The sequence below is a fragment of the Corythoichthys intestinalis genome, chromosome 18, assembly GCF_030265065.1.
Source record: "Corythoichthys intestinalis isolate RoL2023-P3 chromosome 18, ASM3026506v1, whole genome shotgun sequence".
NCBI lineage: Eukaryota > Metazoa > Chordata > Actinopteri > Syngnathiformes > Syngnathidae > Corythoichthys > Corythoichthys intestinalis.
Genome location: NC_080412.1, coordinates 27,826,632 through 27,847,476, shown reverse-complemented (window position 1 = coordinate 27,847,476; position 20,845 = coordinate 27,826,632). Strand labels below are relative to the sequence as shown.

The 20,845-nt window shown below is 40.6% G+C and overlaps 2 protein-coding genes across 5 annotated transcripts in view; both read left to right on the top strand.

Annotated features, from left to right (window-relative positions):
- Positions 1-1,809: 1,809 nt before the first annotated feature.
- Positions 1,810-14,408, top strand: LOC130907074 (prenylcysteine oxidase-like). 3 transcript variants are annotated; one of them, XM_057821931.1, is made up of 7 exons: positions 1,810-2,047; positions 5,517-5,723; positions 5,781-5,955; positions 7,661-7,872; positions 7,947-8,087; positions 13,565-13,970; positions 14,062-14,408. In XM_057821931.1, exons 1-7 carry the CDS (start codon positions 1,924-1,926, stop codon positions 14,315-14,317), a joined length of 1,521 nt encoding a protein of 506 aa, XP_057677914.1. In that variant the 5' UTR covers positions 1,810-1,923; the 3' UTR covers positions 14,318-14,408. The 3 variants fall into 3 exon arrangements, with proteins under 3 accessions (XP_057677914.1, XP_057677915.1, XP_057677916.1); XM_057821932.1 differs by lacking the exon at positions 1,810-2,047 and adding an exon at positions 2,052-2,178; XM_057821933.1 differs by lacking the exon at positions 1,810-2,047 and adding an exon at positions 2,218-2,329.
- Positions 14,409-18,595: 4,187 nt separating this feature from the next.
- Positions 18,596-20,845, top strand: part of crebrf (creb3 regulatory factor) — a 33,276-nt gene continuing 31,026 nt past the window's right edge. The window contains exon 1 of one of the 2 annotated variants that reach the window (XM_057820965.1): positions 18,596-18,739. The gene's annotated coding sequence lies outside the window, so the exon portion shown is untranslated. Of the gene's footprint in view, positions 18,740-18,779; positions 19,426-20,845 lie in introns of those variants that run through there. The other variant, XM_057820966.1, reaches the window with a different exon arrangement.

Below are 20,845 nucleotides of genomic sequence, written 5' to 3'. Positions count from 1 at the left end.
TGGTTAAACTTGAGAGTAGCTGAGATCTGTCATGACAACATCGCTTCAATTATATCTGGCGCCATCTAGCGTCGTGAATGGGGAGTAGCTGAGATCTGTCATGACAGAACATCGCTTCACACGCGCCATCTAGCGCCGTGAATGGGTATAATGTCTAGACCGCAAATATAAGACTACCTCCTCTTTTTCAGTCTTATTTCATTGCAAAAAACACCGTCTTATATTCGGGCCAATACGGTAGTTCAAGCGTTTTATTGTTTTACTATTGATGATTTTGACAAAAAATGGATTTTTGGTTTTTCTTGACTATCTCAGAAAATTAGCATATCATGAAAAGGTACTCTAAAAAAGCTACTAACCTAATAATCTGAATCAACGAATTAACTCAAAACCCCTGCAAAAGATTCATGAGGCTTTTAAAAACTCCCAGCCTGGTTCATTACTCAAAACCGCAATCATGGGCAAGACTGCCGACCTGACTGCTGTCCAGAAGGCCATCATTGACACCCTCAAGCAAGAGGCTAAGACACAAAGAAATTTCTGAGCGAATAGGCTGTTCCCAGGGTGCTGTATCAAGGCACCTCAGTGGGAAGGAAAAAGTGTGGCAGGAAATGCTGCACAACCAGAAGAGGTGGCCGCACCCTGAGAAAGATTGTGGAGATCTGCAGAAACAGTGGACTGAGTCTGGAGTAGAAACACCCAGAGCCACCGTCCGCAGGTGTGTGCAGGAAATGGGCTACAGGTGCCACATTCCCCAGGTCAAGCCACTTTTGAACCTGAAACTGCGGCAGAAGCGCCTGACCTGGGCTACAGAGAAGTAGCGCTGGACTGTTACTCAGTGGTCCAAAGTACTTTTTTCAGATTAAAGCAAATTTTGCATGTCATTCGGAAATCAAGGTGCCAGTTTGGAGGAAGACTGGGGAGAAGGAAATTCCAAAATGCCTGAAGTCCAGTGACAAGTACCCCCAGTCAGTGATGGCTTGGGGTGCCTTGTCAGCTGCTGGTGTTGGTCTACTGTGTTTGATCAAGGGCAGGGTCAATGCAGCTAGCTATCAGGACATTTTGGAGCACTTCATGCTTCCATCTGCTGAAAAGCTTTATGGAGATGAAGGTTTCATTTTTCAGCACGACCAGGCACCTGCTCACAGTGCCAAAACCACTGGTGAATGGTTTACTGACCATGGCATTACTGTTCTCAATTGGCCTGCCAACTCTCCTGACCTGAACCCCATAGAGAATCTGTGGGATATCTTGAAGAGGAAGTTGAGAGACACCAGATCCAACACTGTGGATGAGCTTAAGGCCGCTATCGAAGCATCCTGGGCCTCCATAACACCTCAGCAGTGCCACAGGCTGATTGCCTTCATGCCACGGCGCAATGAAGCAGTCATTTGTGCAAAAGGATTCCCGACCAAGTATTGAGTGCATAGCTGATAAGATTAATTTAAGGTTGACTTTTTTTGTATTTCAAAAAACATTTTTTTTTTTGTATTGGTTGGATGAAATATGCAAATTTTTTGAGATACGGATTTTTGGTTTTTCTTTTTTTTTTGCCAAAATCATCAATATTAAAACAATAAAAGGCTTGAATTACTACAGTTGTGTGTAATGAATCTAAAAAATATAAAGTCTAATGTTTATCAGTACATTACAGAAAATAATGAACTTTATTACAATATGCTAATTTTTTTAGAAGGACTAGTACATAAAACACATCAAGCGTACAGCAATACAGCAATGTCATTAAATTGTGACGTAATACTTGTGTGATTGGGCCATAGTTGACCACATTCCTGTCACGTGATGTACTTGCATGAGGCTCGATCAATCGATCGCTTCGTCTTTGTCAGCTAACGAGGAAAGGGAACGTTCGCTCGCGTCTGTCCAGTATCTGCGTCTCCTCGCCGGCCCGAGGCAGCAATTATGCGGCGTCCACCGTGGTCCACTGACGGAGATGCCTGCGGCGGCTTCAGTTTCCTGCTGACTGCTCTAGTGGTCCTTTCCTCGGCAGCCACCGCTCAGGATGGAGCTCCGCCCTCCAAAATAGGCAAGAGAACTCCATTTGCGATGACTGAACATGCCGAGCCCGTTCAGGACATAATTACTTTTCCCTCAATTCCACGTTTTCCATGGAAAAATATGCACCCAATGAACGAACTAACTCATTGGCTGCCATTGGTGAGGAACGTCTAATCCAGAATATCAAATTTATCGGACCAAAAATGTTAGATTTCATAGCAACGATTGATGATGTTTCAGTGCCATTGACAGCAATAGACGTCCAACTAGTTCAAATGGATTAGACGTCTGCCGCCATCAATGGCTGCCAGTGAGTTCGCAGTTCACTCAACTGATCCATCATTATTCTCGCAGTCGGACGTCCGGGCGTTAATGACGTCACCAGCCACAACAGAGCGTCGCCATATTGAAATGGGGGCAAAACACGAGTCACAAACAATTGCTCTGTCGTGCATTGTAGTACAAACGCGTTGAACTTTTGTCTTATTTGCGGTCTTTTTTTTCCCGTCGGAATGACTAAAAGTTCCCGTGTTGCGGGGTGTAACACAAGGAAGAGTTCGGAGCCGCATTTGAAGTTCTTCATTCTTCCTCGTGAGAAGAAAAGGACAAGCAAATGGCTGAAAGCAATCAATCGAGGAACAGGAAAAGATGATGGTTCCGTTGACCATTCTCGCCAGTGGGAACCTAAATCCAGGCACATTTACGTTTGCAGCTGACATTTTATTACTGGTGAGTAAACTTTAATCGATTTTTTTTTTTTTTTTTTTACCCCAATTAGCTGCTAGGATTCAATAGACTAGGCAGTGGTTATTATTACCGTAACCGACAACTCGCAAAGCGTTATTTTTCTTTTGCCGTGAACTACTATGATCGGTCAGTCAGTATATTATTGGCTTGGTGTGAATTGGTTATTTTGCTGTGACGTGTTCACGGCTAAATAATGCTTGGAGGCGAATTACTGGTTACGGCAGAAATAATCACTCCGTATTTACTACCAGTTTTCCTACTTCCACACAGTACATAATCCACGTAATTGATAAAGGTCAACTTACTGGGTGACTTTATGAGGTAGTTGTAGATGTTTCCGAACTCCACTGCAGGCAATTCCTTCGGATTGTTTATCCAGCTATCAGCTGCGACTTTGTATGGGCAGATTTGCAGGCCAATACACACTAATTTTAAGTTTGATCGCCTCCTCGCGTCTGTCAGCAGTGACCCGTAATAATAATATGTCACGTTTAAGACGTTTTTATGAAAAAAAGACGCAAAACACAGCTGAAATATATGAATTTCAGACATTCGTCTACGGATGTTTACCTGTGCGTGCCCCCCTCTCAAAATGGCGACACGTTGCTATGCGAGCTGATGTCATCGTGACATCACGCCGACTGCGAGAATGGCAGAGTTGTCTCATCCGATCAAATCTCTAAATGTTTACAATTTGTTTCCATACTTAAGACATTTCAATATTTTACCTTCAAACTTCAAGTCATTCACAATTTTTCCACGATATAATTACAGTGGAATGGAAAAGTATCTGAAACTTTTGGAATTTCTCACATTTCTGCATAAAATCACCGTCAAATGTGATTTTATCTTTGTCAAAATCTCACATATGTAAAAACAATGTCTGCTTTAACTAAAACCACCCAAACATTTATAGATTTTCATATTTTAATGAGGATAGCATGCAAACAATGACCGAAGGAGGAAAAATAAGTCAGTGAACCCTCTGTCTAAGGACACTTAAAGAGCAATTGAAACCAACTTTTATCAAACAATTCAAGTTAGGTGTGTGCCCAATCACTGATGAGTGCTTTAAAGCTGCCCTGCCCTCTATAAAACACCTGGTAAGAATTGTCTTGATGACAAGCATTGTCTGATGTGCGTCTTGGCTCGGTCAAAAGAGCTGTCTGAAGACCTGCGATCAAGTATTGTTGATTTGTATAAAGCTGGGAAATGATACAAAACCATCTAGAAAAGTCTGGATGTTTATTAATTGACAGTCAAAGACGTTGTCTACAAATGGAGAGAGTTTGGCACTGTTGCTTCTCTCCCAAGGAGTGGCTGTCCACCAAAGATGACGCCAAGAATTCAGCGCAGAATCCTCAGAGAGGTAAAAAAGAACCCTAGAGTGTCTGCTAAAGGCTTACAGAAATCACTGGCACAGTCCAATATCTCTGTGCACACATCAACTATATTTAAAACTATGGCCAGGAACGGTGTTCATGGGAGGACTCCACGGAGAAAGCCACTGCTGTCTTAAAAACATTGTTGCTTGTTTAATGTTCGTAAAAAGGCACTTGGACACTCCACAGGAGTTTTGGCAAAATATGTTGTGTACTCATGAAACCAAAGTTGAATTGTCGGGAGTAACACACAATGTCATGTGTGGAGGAAAAATGGAACAGCTTACCAACATCAACAACTCACCACGTTGCTCCTGGTGCTGTGTCACCAGTAGGTGGATGGCGAGATAGTGTAAAGCACTTTGAGCGCCTTGAAAGGTGGAAAAGCGCTATATAAGTATAACACCATTTACCATACCCACCGTGAAGCATGGTGGAGGGAACATCATGATTTGGGGCTGTTTTGCTGCCTCAGGGCCTGGACAACTTGCAATCATTAATGGAAGAATGAATTCAAAAGTTTATCAGGATGTTTTGCAGGAAAACCTGAGGCTGTCAAACAGTTGAAGCTAAAACGAGGATGGATGCTGCAACAAGACAATGATCCAAAACACAGAAGTAAATCAACTTCAGAGTGGTTTTGGAAGAACAAAATAAACGTTCTGGAGTGGCCAAGTCAAAGTCCAGACTTGAACCCCATTGAGATGCTGTGGCATGACCTAAAGACATGCCAGATATCCCAGGAATCTGACTCAACTGCAGCAGTTTTGTCGAGAAGAATGGGCCAAGATAAGTCCTGATCGATGTGTCAGACTGATCTGCAGCTAACAGCTACAGGAAGCGTCTGATTGAAGTTATTGTTGCCAAAGGGGGGCACAAAATGTTAAAAGTTATGGTTCACTTATTCCGTGCGGCGACAGGAGCGATCCCGGAGAAGCCGGCAGGCGCCCCGTGGAGAGTTCTCTTTTCTTGGTGAAGGGCAGGGCGCCCTGGAACGGATTCGCCCGTGCCCTGGAAAGCGTCGCGGTTATTTTTCCCCTTTCTGTCATTGTTTTCATCCTATCCTCATTAAAATATGAAAACCTATAAATGTATGGGAGGTTTTAGTTAAAGAAGATGCTGTTTTTTTATCTGTGTGATTTTGACAAAGATCAGATCACATTTGACTGTGATTTTATGCAGAAATGTGAGAAATTCCAAAAGGTTCAGATACTTTTTCATACCACTGTAGACAATTTATGTTTAGTCATATTTTTAATTCATGGAAGTCACCGTACATGTGCTTAACTCACACACAAACACTTTAGGTAACTAGAAAGAAGTGTGACCTCACAGTCAACCTATGTGACAATCTCAAAAAAAATTTAGCGGTGGTGGGCGCCGGCATAGGAGGCAGCGCGACGGCCCACTTCTTGCGCCAGCACTTTGGGCCCGAGGTGCAGCTGGACGTGTACGAAAAGGGCCAGGTGGGGGGACGCTTGGCCACTGTCACCGTCAACAACAATCAGTACGAGGCGGGCGGCTCTGTTGTGCATGCGCTCAACATGCACATGCAAGACTTTGTCAAGCAGCTGGGTAAGGTTAGCACATGAACACAAACTGGCATGCGATGATGTGTGTGCTTACACGCAGGCCTGGCGTACCGGCGTGGCGTGTCGGGCAAAACGGCTGTGTTCGACGGCACGGAGGTGATCGCAGAGGAGAGCGACTGGTACCTGCTGGACCTTTTACGCCTGTGGTGGCGGTACGGTACCAGCTTCATCCGTGTGCACATGTGGCTCGAGGAGGTCATGGAGAAGTTTATGAGGTCACATGCATTCATATGCATTCACCATATGGCGGAAAACACAGACAAGACTGAAAAAAACAGTGGTGTATTTTAAGCCAAAACGACTGTTGTGTTTTATTGAACAATATGTCTTTATGCTGCCATAGCAGATTCATGGAGCATTAAGCCCCCGAACTATTTTTAATTTGTCCGTTTTACCCTGAAAACCCTCGTTTACAGACGTTGCGCAACCGATTTTGTTTCAACCCAGCCATAAAACGAAGGTAATTAATTATATTTATTATTCAAAATGTCGTTTTTAGCTTTGAATCATTAATTGATGTCTCATATTTCATTTAAAAGAAAACGACTTTAAAAAATTATCCACTCACATATTTTAAACTTTGAAACAAATTATGTCACAATGAAAAAAAATGGCGTCTGTAAAAAAGTCACGCATATCCACCTCATAACTATCGCTTAGTTGTATTTTTTTTGTTACTGTCACATTTTTTCCGATATGTTAGATGATAAATAATCGATCCAAACAATGAAAAATTGAAAAGAAAAGAAAAAACGTTTAAAAGGGTAAATATTAGGGCTGTCAAACAATTAAAATTTTTAATCGAGTTAATTACAGCTAAAAAATTAATTAATCGTAATTAATCCCAATTAATCGCAATTCTAACCATCTATAAAATATGCCATATTTTTCTGTAAATTATTGTTGGAATGGAAAGATAAGACACAAGATGGATATATCCATTCAACATACGTTACATAAGGACTGTATTTGTTTATTATAACAATAAATCAACAAGATGGCATTAACATTATTAACATTCTGTTAAAGCGATCCATGGATAGAAAGACTTGTAGTTCTTAAAAGAAAAATGTTAGTACAATTTGTAGAAATTTTATATTAAAGCCCCTCTTAATGTTTTCATTTTAATGAAATATGTAAAGTTTTCAATCAAAAAATAAACTAGTAGCCCGCCATTGTTGATGTCAATAATTACTTACACATTGCTCATGGGTGCTGAAGCCTATAAAATCAGTCGCATCCAAGCGCCAGCAGAGGGCGGCAAAACTCCATAAAACACAATTAACAAGTGAGCGTTTCACTGTACCGTCATTTAAATCTGTCTGAGCGGGGCATCTACGTTAATTGCGTCAAATATTTTAACGTGATTAATTTAGAAAATTAATTAACACCTGTTAACGCGATAATTTTGACAGCCCCAGTAAATATATGAAAAAGAAAATCTCGACTGCTCCTTGATGTCTGCGATTTCTGCATCGTGACCCTTGTTATATTACCATGTTTCACCCATAAAATCCCCAAAGATATCCAGCTGTGGCCATTCACAGCTGTGTCTTGACACTCAGTGATACATGCTACATAGAGTTTTTGGATCGAAACAAGGTAAGTACGCGATAATATCTCGTTAAAATCGTGGCGTCTGTAATCCTGCTCTCGCGTGCTATAACCTCCAGATGGGGTTTTGCTGTTTAAAAAACCTAAAAAAAAAAAAAGCCCTCCCGTTCAAAAATTTTCTTCCCCCAGAAAATTGAGATTTTAGGCTTTTCAATGATGTATAACACATGCATATCTGACAATTTTGAAAGTTGGCCAAATTGGGGGTCTCAAAGCGGAACTTCAAGTCACCTGAGTGTTTTCCGCCATATACATTGTATGTTAAAGTAGCGGTGGTAGTAGGAGCAGTATTTTGAATATTTGTAGGATCTACAAGTACCAGGCTCACGGGTACGCGTTCACATCTGTGGAGGAACTTGTCGACTCGCTTGGCGGGAGCGGCTTTCTCAACATGACACGCAGGCCGCTCTCTGATTCCTTGCTGGAGTTGGGCGTGTCCCAGCGCTTCATCGATGAGGTCATTGCACCCATCATCAGGCTCAACTACGGCCAGAATGTCAGCATACCTGCATTTGTAGGTCAGAACTAATAGCACTAGTACTACTTGGTGATTACCAAAAAAGCACGACTCAAACTTTGATGATGTTGGCAGGTGCCGTGTCACTGGCTAGCGCCCACTCCAACTTGTGGGCAGTAGAAGGCGGCAACAAGCGGGTTTGCGAGGGGCTGCTGAAGGCAGCCAATGCCAACTTGGTGAATGCGCATGTTACCGCTGTGCGACCACTACATACAGGTACATCAGCCACTTTAGCACCGCAGGAAGTTGACTTCCTGTACGCCTGAGCCACTTCCTGTCAGTTACTCAACTCTTAATTCAACATTAACAGTGTGTGATATTTTTTTGAAGATGAAAGAAATGTGTACCGATACCAATATTTGTATTAGAATGGGCCCCAATGCACTAATAATGCGCTGATGCTGCTCAATATGTACTCTTTGGTTTCCAACTTCCGCTCGACCTTCCCAAGATGGCTGCCAATTACAAAGATTAAGAAGAAAAATGTTTTTTTTTTTTTTGTTTTTTTTTTTTTTTTTTAAGCCAAGGAGAGTTTTTATTCAGGAAAGAGTTGTCAAATGTGCTAATTTAGCAGTCATATTTTTGATGTTTGGGCATATACTTTAAAAGGTGGATAAATTTAAATGTTAAACACTAATACCAGTTAGGATTTGAAGTTTTACAGACACTGACATTAATACGGGCGCCTATAAAGATGTTATCTTTGTCAGAAGAAAAACTGGAAAAACACTAGCGAACCTGTGTCCTCTGCTAGCATAAGTGATTAGCACATGAGCCAAGCTAATGTACCAAAGTGTTATATGGGCAGTGCCTGTGGGCTTAATAAGCAGTGTTGGGAGTAACGCCGTTAAAAATAACGCCGTTACGTAACGGCATTATTTTTTCAGTAACGGGGTAATCAAACTAATTACTTTTTCCGCCGTTACAACGCTGTTACCGTTACTGACAGTCAAAGCGGTGCGTTACTTACTCTGAATAAATTGAAGAAACTACCAGCCGTGTCGAGTCGACTCTCTGCTCTGTTGATTTGTCATCTAAGACTTGGGGTGCGTTCAGGTTCGAGAATAGCGCACGTACTTCTGACTCCAAGCTGTTTGTCCCTGCTCATTCAATTAGACAATGCTTTTCAAAGTTTGGTAACGTTTCTGTGTTTGCTACACCTGATGCTAGCCTCGTTCCCATCTCCCATTGTCAGCCAGCAATAATTCTGCTTCCATCTTGAGGACGGCAGACGCTTTGAAGGTGACGCGAATTGTCGGGAAACGAGCCTACCTGAATGTAGCCCCTCGAAAGATGCGATGGAAGTGATTGTGATTGGCTGAGGGTTAGAGTCATGTGTCGTGGAAAGCCAATCAGAGCTGGTGATTTCACAAGCAAACCGGAGCAGCGCGTGCGGCAAACACACACACGCAAAACAGATGCACAGGGTCGGGATGGCAGAGCATTCAGAAGAAAAATTGTCCTTTAAGAGGTGGAGATATAGACACTATTTCAAGTTTGTCAAAATTAAAGGAAAGAACCTGCATGTAATGTGTAATTTATGTCCTGGGGCAAAGCTTTTGTCGACATCTGTGGTAAGCAATTCAAATCTGCTGGAGCACCTAACAAGTTAACTACCTGTCTGTTCTTCTCTATTCCACTGACTCGAATACTGCTCAGAAAATTTCAAATTCTTTGACATACAACAAGTTCTTTTTAAAGTAACGGAAATAGTTACTTTCCCTGGTAACTAGTTACTTTTGCTATAGAGTAATTCAGTTACTAACTCAGTTACTTTTTGGAAGAAGTAGTGAGTAATGTAACTAATTACTTTTTTAAAGTAACGTGCCCAACACTGTTAATAAGAGGCTTGATACCAAAATTGAACAAACATGAAAGAAACATCATTTTGCCATTTAAAAATATTTTAAGCCCCAAGTTTTAGAGTTCCTTCATTTATTGTCACCTATACCAGGTAGGCACAAAAGTTGTTAAGCAGTGTCTGACTAAACCATGATAGCAATCACTGGCGTGCACACATAGACGCCAGGTGATGCTCAAGCACTGGCCCTTGCCCTCTTAACCGAGCAACTGCCCTTATCAAAGTTATTAAGTCATAATCACTATTATGTTAGTAATGCGTGTAATGCCCTCCAAGCGCAGTAGACATAATCACGGTGACAGCGCCCTCTGTGTTCCAAACGCGGAAACAAAAGCGTTCCTTTGTGCCCAATTGCCCATCAGCACAATACAGTAGCTTCCATCCACGCCCTTACCTGCAACACATAACAACACATAATGTGTATGTGTGTGCCGCCCTAAACCTCAATTGTTTAACTAATTTTCTCGTGAAGTTACTTTGTCTCTGTGCAACTCTAAATTAGCCGAATGCGCAGTCCCACCTGTTAAACAAGCTAAGCTAACCGCGTGCCATAAATCAATTAATAGATGTAACGTGGTGACTGGCACACAACCAGTGTCGGTAGGTAAAATAAATAAAACTAAATACTGTAATGCCCTCGGCTGAAAGAGGAGAGGAGTCAGGAATAGCTTCACTCACTTTAATGTGACAACAAGGAAAACAATAATACAGTGAGCTGCTGCGGAGTGGAAGTGCTATCACTAGCTCACACCTCTTCACTTTCTCGTTTCCCTCTACGTCACAGCCCACACGTCCAGCGCTTCTCTTAAAAGGGGCCACACATAGTTACGGACATTACATTATTATAGCTTAATATTTGGTAACGTGTTTGCAGGTTTAGTACTAGTACTGCTACTTCGGGAGAATGTTGCTGCTTAACAAAACTGATAAGAATCTAAATAAACGCACACAAAAAGATATATATTTGAAATTCACCAGGAGGAAGTGAAACTGAGTGTGTGTAGTAGAAAGTGAATAAACTCCAAGAAAAATGTAGGCTCCCTCGTTTAAGTATGGGCACACAGATACACTGTTATAACAACAATATAGCTTTAAAGCAGGCAAAAAGCATCATTTATTCTGAAATTATATGAAATTCAACTGGTTTGCACCCTTCAGCAACCAAAAACTTGATAACTGACTTAGGACTGCAGCTATCGATTATTTTAGTAGTCGATTAATCTATCAACTAGTTAGTTCCAATAATCGAGTGATCGGATTAGGAAAATTTAATGCGTTGCAGGATCAATTTTAGGAGATGTAAAACAAGATTCCACTTTCAAATGCGATTAGGATCTAAGCTCGGAGCTAAGTCAACAAAAGAATTGGCTGACTTGCATAGCAAAAGTCTGCTAGCTTAAATGCTATAAAATGCTAAGTTTTTTTTTTTTTTTTTTTTAACAATGCCCCCAGCAAATCGTTCAAACACATATTCCCCCCAGAAAAGGCTAAATATACCTAAAAACCAAATTGTCACATTCTGCTGTTGGTTAGATTGTGTTTTGTTGCAGACACGTCGCACCTGAATCCAATGCAGGCTCATCAACATGGCATTTAAGCACGGGTGATCTCAGAGAGGGCTGCTGAGATATTTGCCTTGCTAATTGCCCTTTGACAGCTAGCACTATCGTCTCGCTACATTTGCTTGTTACGCCCCTGTATTGTTTTTTTTCTGTTCGTGTGCTGCTCTCGTTTGTAACCTCTACCTTCTACAGGTATTTGATTGTTTTTACTCCGGCTTTTTAGCTCGCTGCCTATCGTCTTAACATTGGTGTTTGTAGTATTGAGCCCCGTCGACCTGCTGTTACAGACCCCTTTTGTTGTTCTGCTCTTCCGTGACCGCGTGTTGTTTTTTGTTTGTACTCATTAAACCCTTGTACAAATCCCCGGCTTGATGTCTTGCTTCAAGCTCCAACCTTGTTTCCGCATTTGAGGACGCTAACACAAATTATGAATGCATAAAAACTAGGGCTGTCAAACGATTAAAATTTTTAATCGAGTTAATTACAGCTTAAAAATTAAATAATCATAATTAATCGCAATTAATCGCAATTCAAACCATCTCTAAAATATGCCATATTTTTCTGTAAATTATTGTTTGAATGGAAAGATAAGACAAGCTGGATATATACATTCAACATACTTTACATAAGTACTGTATTTGTTTATTATAACAATAAATCCACAAGACGGCATTAACATTAACATTCTTTCTGTGAAAGGGATCCACGGATAGAAAGACTTGTAATTCTCAAAAGATAAATGTGAGTACAAGTTATAGTAATTCAAAGATAAATGTGAATACAATGCCAGTTCTCTTTGCATTGAGCGCTTTTCTTTTTGTGAACATTTTTTTTTTTAAAGATAGGAATATTATTTTTGTTGTGCTTTCACTAAATTATACTGTAGCGACCTAAATGTTCTTAACTGCCCAAATGCATGATGGGAATTTGGGCAACCATGAGTCACAATGGTGGCTACAAATGGTAAAACTTCTCTGCATTGTGTACAATACATGGTGTTAAGATAAAGATCATTTCCAGTCAATCATCCCCATTTCTTAATCCAATAAATAGCGCGGCTCCAATGAATGTCTGTATTACCTATTCGCCCATTTTGGTAATTGGCGGTGCTTTCAACTCCTCGCCAGAGTGAGGTGTAGACCGGCGATCCAGGTTGGCTCTTAATCGTCGGTTGGCTCGGTTCGTCCGACTTCCTCCATAGGAAGGCGGCGGCGTGCATATAAGAACCGAAAGGCGTTGAATGGCTTTATGTGGGTACTTTTATTAACAAAACAAAAGCATGTGGGGGACGCAGCATTTTAAGCCTGCGCTAACTGCGCACTATCTCGACTGTCTACTCTCTCGCTCCCTCTCTCTGACTCGCTCGACCACTTTCTTCCTCACTGCTCAATCTGACAATGCCGGTCACATTGAAAATAACAGCGGCCCCTTGGGGCCGGTGCTGGTAACACTTGCATCCACTCCACTTGCTTAGCTCTCAATATACTTCAAACGGCACCATTGTAGTCTGTTCGCGGCAATGCTTGAGTGGTTCGTTCCGCGCATGCGTTAATTGCGTTAAATATTTTAACGTGATTAATTTTTTAAATTAATTACCGCCCGTTATCGCGTTAATTTTGACATCCCTAATCAAAACATATTAGCTCAAGCAAAAACTTACCTTTTGTTGGTCTTAACAGGGAGCAGCTGGATTCAGCCATGTTGACAGTTAGGTCATATTAGCTGTTGCCACTAGAGGGCAGTGTATCCACCCAAATGAATAAAACTAAATGCAAACACTTTCATAACAAAGCATTACAACGCCACTCTAATTAAACGAATACTTGAAGCAGCAATTTGATTGGAAGATTTTTCTAATCAAGTTAATCGATTAATTGTTGAAGCACTAAGCTGACCGCTGTTAAATCCTGGAGTATGCTTCTTGGTCGGCCATTTTTGTTAATTGCCAAAACTCTCAAAGTTTTTCTTGATTCAGCAAAAGAAATGAAATTCATGTGAAGAAGATGTAAAACAACAAAATAACCCCCACAAAAGTAAGCTTTTAACTGTATTAGAAGTCCTTATACCAAAAAATTCACCTTATTTATTGAATGACCCTCATAGTATTGAAGGGAAAAAAACTAGGTTTTAAAAAATGTGGTATCGTCACAGTATTAGCTGATAAAGCACAGCCAGGTAGTGAAATCAGTATTGGTGAAATACTCGTTACGTTATGACAACTGTAAATAAAGAACGTCCCATTGGCAACATCGTCCCACTTTTAATTGCAGACGGCGCTCCTCAGTACCAACTGCTCTTGGCCGGAGAGGAAGAGGCGACCCCGGCCGGCGCCTACGATGCAGTGGTGCTGGCGACACCGTTGCAGGGCTCGGGCGTCTCCTTCCTGGACTTCACGCCGGCAGTGGAGCCGGCGGCAGGCACCTACCATGGCACGGTGGCTACCGTGGTGCACGGCTACCTCAACACGTCGCTATTCGGCTTCCCGGACCCGCGCCTCTTCCCGTACGCTGGTGTGCTGACGACTGAAGCGCCGGCGTTGTTCTTCAACAGCGTGGCCAGCGTTTATCCCGTCAGCGTGTCGCCGGGCTTCCGCCGCAAAGGAGCGCACGAGGCCGCCGTCTATAAAGTCTTCTCACCTGAAGTGCTCACCAAAGAGCAGCTCAAGACGCTCTTTAGGTGAGACGCCGACGCTAACTGTGTTTAATGTTCAAAAGCCATTACGTTAATGAACGGAAGATTTACTGTTATTTGTGCTCCTCCCCTGAAGGTCGTACTACTCAGTGCAGGCAACAGAGTGGCAAGCGTACCCTCGTTACGGTAGCGCAGCAGGGGCGGCGCTGCCCCCAGTGGAACTACGGCCCCACCTGTACTACTTGAACGGCGTGGAGTGGGCGGGCAGCGCCATGGAGATGAGCGCCGTGGCGGCAAAGAACATTGCTCTACTGGTGTACCACCGCTGGAACAACCAAAGCCACAAAGTGGACCATAAGGACCTCATGCACAGAATCAAAACGGAACTATGACCTCTTCAGAGGTCCACCGTGGACAGAAGTCCTTGGTCGAAAATTGAAAATGAGGAAATCAAAGCGATAATAAATGTAATAATGCTAATGATTCTTCGACTGGATCATTTATGTGCACTTTGTTAAGTCTAACGTGAGCTCCTTTGTTGCTTTTTCAGTGATGTGTAGGCATATTTCTCCTCAAAATGAAATAAAATAAGTATAAACTTTACTGGGGAGATCTTTCTGTACGTATGCGTTTTAGTAACATATACATATAGTATAGTAGCATATTAGGGATGGGACTTTAATAGATTAATTACGATGAATAAATAAAAATATTAAGATATAAAGATTTAACAATAACATGAACGCATTTAGATCACAATTTTTTTGTGTGATTACGTCATAGGCGTCGCCAGACATGTGCCCCACTATAAATTTAACAGGTAAAAAAAAAAAAATACTGTATATTGGAGTTTTAGGTCTACATAGCGTACTAGGAGTGGGAACCTCTTGGTACCTCACGATATGATACGATTTGTGATACAAAGCTCATGATAACGATGATCTGGTAATATACCGATACAACGATTATCGATACATTGATCAGGAAATCATTCTAAGATATTCAACAAAAAACCTAATAAACAGAAAAACAAGCTTCTGCTGTGAATTGGAATTAGTTTATCACTAGTAGACGTCCAATCCATTTGAACTGAGAGGGTGGCAGCCTCTCAGCTCAAATGGATTGGATGTCTATGGCTGTCAGTGGCAGCCAATGCAAGGCAAGGAGTAATTTTGGGCCATTTAATGTCATTTACCTGTTGATTTTCAGTTACTTCCTGTTGATTTTGGGTTATTTTCTGGGTCACTTGCTGTTTATTTTGCGTTACAGAACAGGAAGTGACCTGGGAATCACCCAAATGAATAGGCAGTGACTCAAACTCGACAGGAAATGACCTGTAAATGCCCTAAAATGCCCAAACTGTTGTGTTTGATAGAACGATATGTCTAAATGCTGCCATAGCAGATTCATGGCGCAATAGGCCCCCAAACTATTTTTAATGTGCCCATTTTACCCTGAAAACCCCCGTTTACAGACGTCGCGCAACTGCTTTTGTTTCAACCCAGCCATAAAACGAAGGTAATTAAATATATTTATTATTCAAAATGTCTGTCATTTTTAGCTTAGAATCATTAATTGTAGTCTACTATTTCGTTTAAAAAAAAACATCTTTAAAAAAATGATTTACTCGCATATTGTAAACATTTAAACAAATTATGTCACAATGAAAAAAATGGCGTCTGTAAAAAAGTAACGGATATTTACCTCATAACTATCGCTTAATTGCATTTTTTTTGTTTCTGTCGCATTTTTTCCGATATGTTAGATATCAATAATCGATCCAAACAAAGAAAAATTGGAAAAAAACGCTCAAAAAGGTAAATATATATATATATATATATATATACAGTACTGTGCAAAAGTTTTAGGCAAGTGTCCTGCCTAAAACTTTTGCACAGTAATGTATATCGCGGAAAACACTCAGGTGACTTTAAGTTCCGCTCCACGACCCCCAATTTGGCTAAATTTCAAAATTGTCCTATATGCATGTGTGATACATCATTGGAAAGCTTAAGATCTCAATTGTCTGGGGGGAAAAAAATTGAACAGGAGGGCATTTAAAAAAAAGAGAAAAAAAAATTTAAACAGCAAAACCCTATCTGGAGGTGAGAGCATGCGAGAGCAGAATTACAGACGCCATGACTTTAAAGAGATATTATCGCGTACTGACCTTGTTTGGATCCAAAAACTCCATGTAGCATGTATCACTGAGTGTCAAGACACAGCTGGGAATGGCCACAGCTGATTTTTTGGGGGGATTCTATGGGTGAAACATGGTGATATATACAGTATATATCTATATATATATATATTAGGGCTGTCAAACGATTAAAATTTTTAATCGAGTTAATTACAGCTTAGAAATTCATTAATCGTAATTAATCGCAATTCAAACCATCTATAAAATATGCCATATTTTTCTGTAAATTATATATATATTCTGTAAAATAATTTGTTGGAATGGAAAGGTAATACACAAGATGGATATATACATTCAACATACGGTACATAAGGACTGTAGTGGGCATTTCACTCTACTGTCATTTAAATCTGTCTATGCTGTCCTCACTCCGAAGCGTCTACTTTTTCCAAAGCTAGACAGCTAGTGAACGACGCCTTAAAAATCAGACTTCTTCCTTTTTCATCTGATTTATTAATAAAATGGCCTCAAACCACTGTCCTCTTTAGACCGTAGTGAAACTACAAAAAAAGTACACAAGCATTGCATTAGCAACAACGTTAGCTTAGCACGCTATACAGGTTCACTAAACATAAACAAAAAGTGTCTCATACAAAAAATATAACATTTCGCTTACTAACATAATATGTACATTCTTTACGACAACAATACTTATGGACAAATCTTGTCCAAGGATCATATAAGCACAACATTACAACGTAGGCGTCAGCCCGAGACGTCGTGCAGCCATATTGAACTGGCAAGAAAGCAATAAACCATGTCGCAATGCGACCACAAGAGTTCGCTGTTAGACAGCACAAAAAACTTTGCTGTAAAACTTACCAAAAGGCAGAATACTGTCTGAGCGGGACATGAGCGTTAATTGCGTCAAATATTTTAACGTGATTAATTTAAAAAATTAATTACCGCGCGTTAACGCGATACTTTTGACAGCCCTAATATATATAAGCAAGAAGTTTTTATACATTACAAAATAGAAAGTGATTTTAAAAAATGTGATTCATTAGTATTTTTAAATATATATTTTTTTTAATATAAGACTTTTGTGTGCGATGGCATTGACGGCAAGAGATGTCCAATGCATTTCAATTTATCACAATTAAAAATAATTGAAGAGATTATTATTATTATTTTTAAATTTTAATTTGTACTCTTTAAAAAGATATAAAGATATAAAGAAAATTGAAAAATATATTTAATAATTTTTAAAAACAATTTTCATACATATTTTTTTGTGCTTTCATTGACGACGTGAAAAGCATTAATTGCAATTAATTAATTGAAAAAGACAACTAGTTGAAAAAAATTAACTCATTTTAATTATAATCACAGTTTACAGAACCTTTGTCAGTGCACAATACATTTGGTACAACACCAAAACTGACGCACACATTAGTTCAGCAAATGAAAGCAACAGCACTTTATCGTCGGATAATCTACTTATTTGCCCAGATAATTTGCTTTTTACTGTTTTAAATAGAAGCCATATACAGTATTATTTGATTCATGTATCCACTAAAATCCTTTCAAATTTAAAAAATTTCGCTATTAGAAATTAGAAAAACAAAGATTGTTATAGGATTAATTAAAATGAACTAATTACAAAGCCTTTTGCTTTCCTTATTCAAAATCCTTGAGGTCCACTGTAAAAGAGATGACTTCTCCTGAGTCATGCCGAGTGGTCGCATCTGAGGCAGGAAGTCCAAATATGGAAGACAGCAGCAGTTTGCTGTTCATTGCATCAGATGACATTCCTGTTTCAGGATTTTGTAAATCGGGATTTTGTAATCTACTGTTTTTACATCTCAAAAATGCAAGTAGAACAATAACATGGATTAAATCGAAGTGAGCAGAACCTTTGGAATATGGAATGGTGATTATTTGGAAGTCATTGAATGTCTTATTGGGATTTTTTTTAACAGTATCAATGCCATCGACGATGATAGACGTCCAATTATGTGGCCTTTTTCATCCTTCTGCGGTGAATTTAAATGAGTTTGTCACTTGGAGATGTCCAATCCATTTAAACTGGAATAGATGGCAGTGATTCTTCCATCCCTCCTTGTTCATATTGGACGTCCCGGAACGTTCATTCATCTCCCACTTCAAATGGATTGGACGTCTAGTGCCATCAATGACAGACAGTTAAGCACGGTGCTACGTAGATGTCTGAATCTGTATCGGGAGCCCCCACATTGATAAATTTGAACTAGGTCTGAAAATATATATAAACAATATGTTTCATATAATTGTAATAATAAAATATAACAATTTTGGAAATGCTGATTGCACGAAAACTAAAGTATGCAGAAAAAACTGATGTAAGTTTTGAAATCAGCAAGCAAAAATTTACTTGGCCTATTAGTGTTTGTGTGAGAGTGTGTGCGTGTCTTGAGTTTCTCATGAGGAACGAGAATCCGTCTACTCCCATTGGCCGAGCTGCGAACCACGTGGTCAGAAGTCACGCGCCTTCCAGGAAGCGACAAAACAAAACAAAGCAGCGAGCAGCAAACTCGCCAAGGAAACGAAACAAACGAGCAGCAGTGACCCAAGCACAGCAGCGTGAAGACCCGGACTGAATTTGCGAGCAGAACACCTGCGGGTCCGCCAGGAAGTGAGTACTTCGCGAGCGCGTAGCTGTTTTGTTGTATTTATTTGAATTTTTTGCGTAGCGATGCGAAGGCTCGCGCTTTGGTGATTTGGGATTATTCGCTGTGTGGTTAGCCTGACAGCTAAGCGCTGATTGTTGTATTTGGGGCGGACTGAGGCCGAGTCGAACCGAGCTGCTGCTCCGAAACCGCAAACAATAACAAAAACAATGACAGGAGCAGACGCCTTTCCTTTTCTCCTGTTGTTGTTTAAGGGGGCGCGGCGCATCATTTAGCCCCCAGCGGACAAACAAACAATCACAAACAACTTTGATCATTTGAACGTAATTGAAACAGCTTTGTTAGCTTTTAGCGCGGGTGTCCGTCTAATTCCTGGTTAGGAGTGCTTCTAATAAATAATGCTTATGTAACGAGTCATTTGTCACTTTTCACATCTTGAACACACAAGACGTTTTGCTCGTCTTGTCGATAGGATTCCAGTGCTCGTTTGTCGCGTTGACTTCAGCTAGCAGGGTACACGCCCCCCAACACACGCGCGCGACCCGTGCTAGAACATTCGTTCCTTTCCCGGCTTTTAGTAAAACGCACAACAAAAATAATAACCAAGAATCCATCTGAGTGTTTTTGGAGGGACATCTGTCAAGTGGACCAAACGTCACGCGAGTGCGGGTGTTTATTCGATACATTTAGCGTGAGTAGCTAGCACTTAGCATGCATATGTCGGTCAGTAGTTGACTTTGTTTTGGTGGCTGAGCGTTGTTGAATGTTTGTACTTTTGTCAGGGATGGAAAAAGTTCCAAATGTTTGTTTGAAGGCCAGCGAGCGCCACGCAGGCCTCTAACTTGTTTATCTTCAGCGTCAACCCACCTTGAGCGCGGGCTCGTTGTTATGTACGAACGCCCCGTCGCTGACGGCAGATTCGACCAATCGGGTGAGCGCGGAGGCGGGACGCAACAGGCCTTTGACCAACAGAGTGGCGGGTTTACGTGGGTGTTGGCGCCGTGGGGTTAGGTTGAGGTTATGTTTTGCTTCCTCGAGGATGTGAGCACAACATGTTCCATAATGGGTTTTTGAGTTTTTGATACGTTTTAAGTGATTTTACGGAAAATGCGTCGACATTCTTCTTATGATGTCAAATACTGACATATTTTAACCCCAGAACTTCAATATAATAAGGATGTTATTTAGGGCTGCAGTTATCTAATATTTTAGTAATCGAGTATTCTACTGAAAATTCCATCGATTAACCGAGTGATTAGGGTGACCATATTTTGATTTCCAAAAAAGAGGACACTCAGCGCGGCCTCAAGATACTTGAATTTTACTCGAAGTTCACTCAAAGATGTCTCTATCACTTTAATGTATTTAAAGTGTGCCCCCTCACTCTGGATGGGAAAATGCAGTTTGAAAATAAACAAAATAAATAATAATGACTAAAATATAATCTATATATGTAATGCAGACCCATGGAAATGTAGTCCCGTCAATACACATACACACTGTAGGCTATGTGCCAACTAAACATTTTTATAAATTACTGTCACGACAATTGTCCTTGACAAATTGTTATTCCCATTTAATTGATATTCTCATTCAATGTTCTAGATTGCACACAAACATTAACCGAAGTCAACTGACAAACTATTCAACCAGCATGTTTCCAAACGTAGCAGTTGAAAACTACGTTTCCCATAATGCCTAGCATGGTTTAGCTTACTGATAGCTAGCTGAGGCAAAAATCAAACTATGCTAAAAAGTTTACAATCATCGGGAGCGCAACGATGCGACATCAAATGGATTTTACAGTCAAAGCTCCGTCAACAGTTGCCATTATTTACGTATTTATCGTTAAAAACTTAACAACTGGGCAGGCATTGTGGCCAAATTGTCAACCCAGTAGATGGCGGTAATGCCTCATGATAGGGGTAAACTGCCAACAAAAACAAGAAGAACTACTCCTTCCCTCTCTTCTAGTACGAGCCATGTCAACTGCTGCCACCCAACGGCTGGAGGGATTCTCTTCAAATTGGTCCCATGAAAAATCATAAAAACCGGACATTATTATGAATTTATAAAACCCGCCCGGACGACGAGGATACTACATGAAAGTA

Excerpts from the sequence above, each read along its gene's own strand:
- LOC130907074 (XM_057821931.1), top strand. The coding sequence starts at position 1,924 with ATGCGGCGTCCACCGTGGTCCACTGACGGAGATGCCTGCGGCGGCTTC. Across the intron at positions 8,088-13,564 it reads TGTGCGACCACTACATACAG|ACGGCGCTCCTCAGTACCAA; the intron begins GTACATCAGCCA and ends TTTTAATTGCAG. Across the intron at positions 13,971-14,061 it reads CAGCTCAAGACGCTCTTTAG|GTCGTACTACTCAGTGCAGG; the intron begins GTGAGACGCCGA and ends CCTCCCCTGAAG.